At 45.4% G+C, this 8662-nt stretch overlaps 1 protein-coding gene across 1 annotated transcript in view; it reads left to right on the top strand.

Moving 5' to 3' along the window:
* The first annotated feature begins 7448 nt into the window (after nt 1–7448).
* The window catches only part of BTRC (beta-transducin repeat containing E3 ubiquitin protein ligase), a 215670-nt gene continuing 214456 nt past the window's right edge, over nt 7449–8662 (top strand). Inside the window, exon 1 of the mRNA XM_011935582.1 lies at nt 7449–7968. Coding sequence (XP_011790972.1) covers nt 7534–7968 — 435 coding nt within the window. The 5' untranslated portion in view covers nt 7449–7533. The remainder of the gene's footprint in view (nt 7969–8662) is intronic.

Raw genomic sequence — 8662 nt, 5'->3', positions numbered from 1 at the left:
TTTTGAGACGGAGTCTCGCTCTATCACCCAGGCTGGAGTGCAGTGGTGCAGCCTCTGCCTCCTGGGTTCAAGCGAGTCTCCTGCCTCAGCCTCCCGAGTAGCTAGAACTACAGGTGCAGGCCACCACGCCCGTCTAATTTTTAGTAGAGATGGGGTTTCACCATGTTGGCCAGGATGGTCTCATTTCCTGACCTCGTGATCCGCCCACTTTGGCCTCCCAAAGTGGTGAGATTTCAGATGTGAGCTGCAGCGCCCAGCAGAGGGTTGACTCAATCCTAATCCTGACACTTGTGTCAGATTTATGGAATAATGTGATTTACAGATCATAAAGAGACATGAGATCATCCTTTTTACTCTCGGTTAGACTTCAGCCTAGTAACATTCTCAGCTACTTAATCTGTGCTTTGTACCAGTGAGTTATGTTTTGATAATGGCCTCTTAGTTGAGTTAAAGTGGACTTGGAGATGACCATGTAGTAGTTGCAGCTTTTAGGGCACCACATATTACTAATCTTGAATTAGTTTCCATAGGGAGAAGCCAATTTTTTCTTTTAATTTTAGTTGCTTTCATTATTGACCTTGCCTGCTGTTTTGGCTGCTGTTTGAGAAAAGGTCAACTAGAATAGGGTCACCAGAATGACACCTTAATAAAAGAAACAGAATGGAGAGTTTGAAATTGGGTATTCTCTTTCAGTGCAGTAACAGTAGTATGAATCTGAGTAAGTCACAACTTCTTTTTGGTGCCATTTACCCTGCTATAACGTGTCGGTTTATTCAGAGTCAATTTTAAGAAAGGAATATATTGGCGGGGCACGGTGGCTCATGCTTGTAATTCGCGCACTTTGGGAGGCTGAGGCGGGTGGAACACAAGGTCGGGAGATCGAGACCATCCTGGGCAACATGGTGAAACCCCATCTCTACTAAAAATACAAAAGTTAGCCAGGTGTGGTGGTGCGCACCTGTAGTTCCAGCTACTTGGGAGGCTGAGGCAGGAGAATCACTTGAACCCAGGAGGCAGAGGTTGCAGTGAGCTGAGATCGTGCCATTGCACTCCAGCCTGGGCAACAGAGCGAGACTCTGTCTCCAAAAAAAAAAAAAGAAGATATTTGAGCTAGCATCAAATAATGAGTGCACAGTACACATGGAAGAACTATCCTTTTAATCAAACCGACATTTTTGTTACTATCTGGCTTTGTTCTGGTCTTAACCTTTCCCTCAATTATGAATCACTAATGACAACTTTTATACAGATACAGATGTCATGATTTAAACAAATGTAAAATTAGTTTAGAATGACAAAATGAAATGGATACTCTCACAGATTTGCTCATTGCTATACTAATGTGCCTTGATAAGTAATTTTACAATAAAATCCTATTAGTAAGACTGCTGATTCAGAGATGACCATAATTCACCCATGATCCAGACTTAAAGCTTATCTTAAATAGTTTAAGCAGAATGTTCAACTTTTAAAAACAAATAAATGGTATTGAAAGCAACCGTTTACGTTAACTTATGTGCTAATGTCTCTCATTCAGCTTTAGCAGGTCTTTGAGGACCTTTCTTAGTACTTTTTTGGTTAACAAAAGTATAAACGGAAACTTGAAGAGAACCTAAGAAGAGAAATGAAAATGATTAAGGGAATATAGGCCCCAAAACACACACACACCCGTGCGTTTGCATGCACATTTAAGATAGGGGGTAGAAAGACATACTGAGGAGGAATTTGAACTTTATTTTTGTTTTCACCTTTGAGACAGGGTTTTGCTATGTTGCCTAGGCTAGAGTGCAGTCACAGCTTGCTGCAGCCTCAACCTCCCAGGCTCACGTGATCCTCCTGCCTTCGCCTCTCAAGTGGCTACAGGCACAAGCCACTTTGCTGGCTGTTTTTTTTTTTCTTTTTTCTTTTTGTAGAGAATGAGGGTCTCCCTTTGTTGACAGGGGTGGTTTTGAACTCCTGAGCTCAAGGGATCCTCCCGCCTTGGCCTCCCAGTTTGGGATTACAGGCGTGAGCTACCTTGCTGAGCCATGTTTATTTTTAAAAACAGGATAAATATATTCTTGTCCAGCCAATCCCAGAATCAAGTAGAGTAGCTTGAAATGGATGAAATAATTTTAGAATGTGTTTAAGTTTTATTTGTAGAGGTGATAGATAAGTGAAACAGTATAAAGGGTAAATATTTGCTGTTTAATAAACCACCTCAAAACTTAGGTTAAAAAAAAGATTTATTTTTCCCCTCAAGTCTGATGGTTTTTCTGCTTCACTTGGTATTGGCTGAGGTGTGGGCGTGGTTGGAATGTTCAGAGTGGCCGCATTCACATGGCTAGCCACTGGTTGAGAGAGTTCAGCTGGGGCTAAAGACCTTCAGTTCTCCTCTATATGGGCCTTTCTCTACGTGGCTGCTTGAATTTCCTTAAAGTGTGGTGGCAAGGTTCTAAGAAAGGACATTCCAGGAGACAGGAAGTAGAGACTGCCAATCTTCTAAATCCTAGATTTGGAAGTCCAAGAATGTCACTGTGGGTCAAAGCCAGTCAAGGCCGACTACAGAGGAAGGAGAAATAATCTCTACCTATTGATAGGAAGGGTGGCATGCATAAACAGGGAAGGGGGAATTGCTGGGGGCCACCTTTTGAGACTTGCTACCATAGGTGCTATGCTAGTTGGATGTTCAGGCTAAAAATAAAAATAGTATCAGCCAAGTTTGTGGGTCATAATGCTAGGAATGTTTAGGAGGCATCTCTTTTTTTGAGGTTAACTTTGGAAGGCACTGACATGATCTCCTGCATGACTTCCCTTAATGATGTCATTGTAGACATAATACTGGGTGTATTAATGTGATTCAGTAAGCTTGCTTAATTACTTCAAAAAACATAGGTATCTAAACACAGATTACATTTTAAAATAAATTGTGAGATGTTTTACTGTAATGGAATTTTCTTTACATCAGTGAAATTGATTAGCAGGTGGTAGGATGAACATCTGAAACCAGTTCTTAGTTTAAGTTGTCAGAGTTTGTGTGTATACTTTACCTATTCCCAGTTTAAATTAGCTTTCAAACAGTTTCTTTTATGGGTACTCTTATAGGTGTTAGGGTATGAAATTAGTGGTAATTCTTTTTGCTAATTTTCTTTTTTTTTGGTCTGAGATACCCTGAGTTTCACTCTGTTGCCCAGACTGGAGTGCGGTGGCACAATTTGGGCTCACTGCAACCTCTGCCTCCCGGGTTCAAGTGATTTGCCTATCTCAGCCTCCCAAGTAGCTGGAATTACAGGCGTGCGCCACCTCACCTGCCTAATTTTGTTGTTGTTTTTGTTTTTAGATGGAGTTTCGATCTTGTTGTCCAGGCTGGAGTGCAATGGTGCCATCTCAGCTCACTGTAACCTCCGCCTCCGGGGTTCAAGTGATTCTCCTTCCTCAGCCTCCCCTGTAGCTGGGATTACAGTCATGCACCACCACGCCCAGCTAATTTTGTATTTTTGGTAGAGACAGGGTTTTTCCATGTTGGTCAGACTGGTCTCGAACTCCCGACCTCAGGTGATCCGCCCACCTCGGCCTCCGAAAGTGCTGAGATTACAGGCGTGAGCTGCCTTGTCCCGCCTCTTTTTGCTAATTTTCTAAATTTATGTTTATAGTAGATTTTCATAAATTATCAAAAGTGAATTATTAAATGTGGAGTAAAACTCCTACTTTGAGTAGTTTTAGAAATTATTTATTGCTAAATTAGAAAATAAACTTTGAAAAGAGATCTCTCTTTTTTTAAAAACTTTTAATTGAGACAAGGTCTCACTCTGTCACCCAGGCTGGAGTACAGTGGTACAATCTCGGCTCACTGCAGCCTTTGCCTCCTGTTTTCAAGCAATTCTTGTGCCTCAGCCTCCTAGGTAGCTGGGACTATAGGCATGCGCCATCACGCCCAGCTAAGTTTTGTGTTTTTAGTAGAGACGGGGTTTCACCGTGTTGCCCAGGCTGGTCTTGAACTCCTGACCTCAGGTGATCTGCCCACCTCAGCCTCCCAAAGTGCTGGGATTACAGGCTTGAGCCACCGCGCCCGGCCCTTTCTTCTTTCAAACAAAACAATGCTTTCCTTAGACTCCCAGCTTCTACATCTAGCCACTGTGCTAGCTTTTCTCTCCTTCCCTTGACAGCCACGTTTTGTAAAGAAGAGACTCAGCAGTCTTCATATCCTCACCTCCCTCTTCAACATGCTGCAGTATGGCATCTGCACCCCTCCAGCCCCAACATGATGCTCACTCATCAGACTTTCCTGCTACCTCTCTGGTCACTTCTTGGGCTCCTTTGTAGCCTTGTAGGCTCCTCTTCCTGTGCTTGTCCTGTAAATCTTACGGTTCTTCAGAATGCTATCCTAGGCCTGTTGCTCTTTTCACTGTTTATGCTTTCCCTGAGTGATTTCTTTTCTTTTCTCTTCTCTTCTCTTCTCTTCTTTCTCTCTCTCTCTCTCTTCTTTCTTTCTTTCTTTCTTTTTTCAGACAGAGTCTCGCTCTGTGGCCCAGGCTAGAGTGTAGTGGTGTGATCTCGGCTCAATGCAACCTCTACCTCCCGGGTTCAAGCGATTCTCCTGCATCAGCCTCCTGAGTGAGCACCATTGCACCCAGCTAATTTTTGTATTTTTCGTAGAGATAGGGTTTCACCATGTTGGCTAGACTGGTCTCAAACTCCTGACCTTAGGTGATCCACCCACCTTGGCCTCCCAAAGTGCTGGGATTACCAGCGTGAGTCACCACGCCCGGCTCCCTACGTGATTTCATTCTTTTCAGGGGAAGAAGCGGGAGTGGGGTTTCATTTACCACCTATATGCTGGAATCCCTATTTGTAGCCCAGGTCTTTCTCTCCAACTTCAGTTTCAAATATCCAGTGGCCTCCCCAACATCTGAATCCACTTAGAAATCTCACAGGCACCTTGAAGCAATATGTCCAAAAAGAGAACTGATTATCCTCCTACCACTTGCTCCTTCTACTCTGCTTTCTGTCTTAAAAAGAAAAAAAAAAAAAAGGAATCCTTCATTCGTTACCTGAGCCAGATACATAGAAGTCATCTTTGACACATCCTTTTGACATCATCCATGACACATCTAATCACCATACTCCACTGATTCTATCTCCTTAGTATCTCTGGAATCCATCTACTTCTTTCTGTTCTCACCACCACATTCAAGCTGCCATCATCTCTCCCAGGAAGATTTCAGCAACCCCATAATCCTTTCCCCAAGCTTCCAGCTGTGCTCCATTTTAATCTCTTCTCCACCCTGGACTCTGATTTTCTGAAAACGCAAATCTGACCATGTTTAAAATTGTTCAGTTAGTTTCTCACAGCTCTCAGGATACAGTCCAAATGCCTTAACTTGGCCTATAAGCTGGAGTGAAAGTCAAGGTATTTTATAGCTGGTAAGGTACAGGCCCTGATGCCAGTTAGAAAGCATGTCAGCTGATTCATCTGACCAGTTTATGCCGCCTAAATAATGGCTTACCTATAGAACCCCATACTCTTCTGCAGTCTCATCTAGGGTCACTCTTCCTCTAAAGTCCCACTGACCTTGTTTTGGTTCTCAGAATCAATCACCAAAATGCAGTTACCTTTGCCTGGAATACTCTTTTCCAGTGGCTGCACCATCATCACACCTCATCTTTTAGTTTGTTTATTTATGTATGTATGTATTTATTTATTTTTTGTGACTCCATCATGTTACTGCCTTAGTCCTCTGAAAACTTCCAGCTAGTTTTCATATGAATGCGTTTGAAGTCTTCTCCATTTTGCACTTGTGTAGAATTTTTTTTTTAAATTCAGGAGCAAAACTTTTTATTAACTGAAAGCCTATTATGTATTAAGTATCATGCTGAGTTTTGTGGACATAGGGGCTAGGACAAAGAATCAACAGAGTGAAAGAGTAAGCTCCACGAATAAATAACTGGGTCTGTCTTGTTCATCAATGAATCCCCTTTTCTTTTTCTTTTTGTCTAATTAATTTTATTTTTATTTCAATAGTTTTTGGGGTACAAGTGGTTTTTGGTTACACAGATTAATTGTTTAGGGGTGAAGTCTGAGATTTTAGCCACCCAAGTAGTGATAAATCCCTACTTCTTGAGATGATGTCTGCACACAGTTATATGCTTACTATTTGTTGGATGACTGAATGAATAAGATGGTTTAAAATGGAGATTTTTCCTATAAGTGAAAAAGTATTTTCCTAGTTCAATTATTTTATAAATTCAGATATTTTGTACAAGGCTGTCACAATCTAACTCACTTTTTTTTTTTAGACAGAGTCTGGCTCTGTTGCCCAGGCTGGAGTGCAGTAGCGTGATCTTGGCTCACTGCAACCTCTGCCTCCCGGGTTCAAGCAATTCTCATACCTCAGCCTGCCGAGTAGCTTGGATTACAGGCGTGTGCCACCAGGCCCAGCTAATTTTTGTAGTTTTAGTAGAGACGGGGGTTTCTCCATGTTGGCCAGGCTCGTCTCGAACTCCTGACCTCAGGTGATCCACCCGCCTCGGCCTCCCAAAGTGCTGGGATTACAAGTGTCAGTCACCGTGTCTGGCCCTGGGTCACTTTTAACCAAACCCTAGAGTTTTCTCCTCCTAAGGTAGACCCAATTTACAAAATAAACCCATATTGTACCTTTTCAGGCCAAAGAAAATACTTATATGCTTTGTTTGCTGGAGGCCATTATATTCCACCGTTGAAGGACTTTTGTAAGTACCTGTTTGACCCTTAGTGCAGGGCTTATATCCCACAGTTAGCAATAGCAAGCTATGCGCTTTTTGAACTCTCAACACCAATAATTTCTTGAGCCGAGTTCTATTCGGCCCTGACTTGCTGTAGGGGAGAAAAGATTCCTTGGGAGAAGTGTGGGTGGCGATAGCTTAGGAGGACCTTGAAATTCTGCATTGGTCTGTGAGCTGCTGCCTGGTGCCCATTGGCCCAGCTACTCTGGGTCGCAAACCTGCAGACGCCAGATATATGAAATTTGGGGACGTTCAGCTCCCTAAAACCACAGTCTGGCAGGCCCTAGGACCCCTGATTCTTGCCACAGTTTTTCTTAGTATTTGGGCTACAGGTAAGGCATTAGTCGCCATCTTGATAACAAATGCCAGGCAAGCCGCTACTGGCGTCGCTCGGTAACCACGGAGACACCCGTGCCCCCTCCCGTTTCTCATCCTTAGAGGCTGTAAACTACAATTCCCATCAGCCAATTTCCTATGCTTAATGGCAAGTTATCTAAATCTGGCTTGTGGGCAACCGCAACGCTGCCGCAGTGAACTGTGGGAGTTGCGGTTCACCGCGTAGCGTCAGTTTTTTTTTCTGCGGGAAGCTCCAGAACTACAAATCCCGTGAGCCAGTGGGCTTTCGCCTGCGCACCGAGAAAGCCGAGTCTCCTTGGCCCCTAAGCCTGTGCCTGAGAGGTAAGAGAGGGCGGGGGGAAGGAAGAGGAGGCGGGATCCGGGCGCTGCGTTGGCTGCGGCCTGGCACCAAAGGGGCGGCCCCGGCGGAGAGCGGACCCAGTGGCCTTGGCGATTATGGACCCGGCCGAGGCGGTGCTGCAAGAGAAAGCACTCAAGTTTATGGTGAGGAGACGGTGGAGGCCGGGGAACGGCGGAGGCGCTGGCGTTGGCGGCGTCGTTGAGCTCGGGCCTGTGCCGCCCGCCCACTGCGGGACCGGACAGCAGGACCCTGGGTCAAGGCTGGCGGCGGGGCAGCTGGAGGCATGGGATGGGACCTCCAGAAAGGAGGCTAGGGGTTGCGGAGCGGACCCAGGGTGGGGGCAGCAGCTCCGCCATCTTGTGGATGAGAGGCCAAGTGACAGCGGGAGCTTAATCGAGGAGGGGGCTCCAAGCGGCGCGCGGGGCCCTGGAGGGAAAGGGGCGTGGGGACTGTTACTGAAGAGCGGAGGAAGCTCTGTGGAGAAACGCCGTGAGGCCGCTGGCGGGGCCTTCCCAGTGTCAGGGTTACCGGTAAGGCCCTGGAGAGGAGGTGCATTCAGGACTGGGGAAGGGGAGCGCGGGATAGAGTGAAGACAGATATGGTAGGTAGAGGGGAACGGGCAGGGCTGGATGCAGATGGATTTAAGGGTGGAGGAGGGAACGCTGGGGCTGGTGAGAGGCTTATAGTTTTGTAGAATGAGGGAGGGAGGATAGCCTTTGCCTTGAGGGTGGAATCCCAGCTTGGCCAAACTACTGTTGACAAACTCTGGAAGGGAAGAGGCCTCAAGGGAGATAAGGACTGGGAATGAGGACCTAGGGCTATAATGACAGTACCTGGGAGGGGAAAAGGGTGTTGACTGTAAGCTAGAATTACAAATGTCAGGGAGAGAGGTATATAACGCTACTTTGAAAGGAGAAGCTAAATACTATAGTAAGGAAAAGGTGATGAAAAGTAAGAGGCAGATTGATCAGGGAAACATGGGTACAGGAGATTGGGTCAAAATGAGTATCTAATAGGGTAAGCAAAACAAAATTTAAAGGTAAATTGTGGGACCGTAAAATGTGGAGGCCAGGTGCTTTGTATCATTTTCTGGGAAAGGAAAGGCCGCGGAGATGAGAGTTGCAAAGACCCGTAAGAAGTGATGAGGGCCGGGCGCGGTGGCTCAAGCCTGTAATCCCAGCACTTTGGGAGGCCGAGACGGGTGGATCACGAGGTCAGGAGATC

This window comes from Colobus angolensis, unplaced genomic scaffold (assembly GCF_000951035.1).
Source record: "Colobus angolensis palliatus isolate OR3802 unplaced genomic scaffold, Cang.pa_1.0 Scaffold144, whole genome shotgun sequence".
NCBI lineage: Eukaryota > Metazoa > Chordata > Mammalia > Primates > Cercopithecidae > Colobus > Colobus angolensis.
The sequence above is the reverse complement of the archived record's forward strand: the minus strand, read 5'-3'. Positions and strand labels throughout refer to the sequence as shown.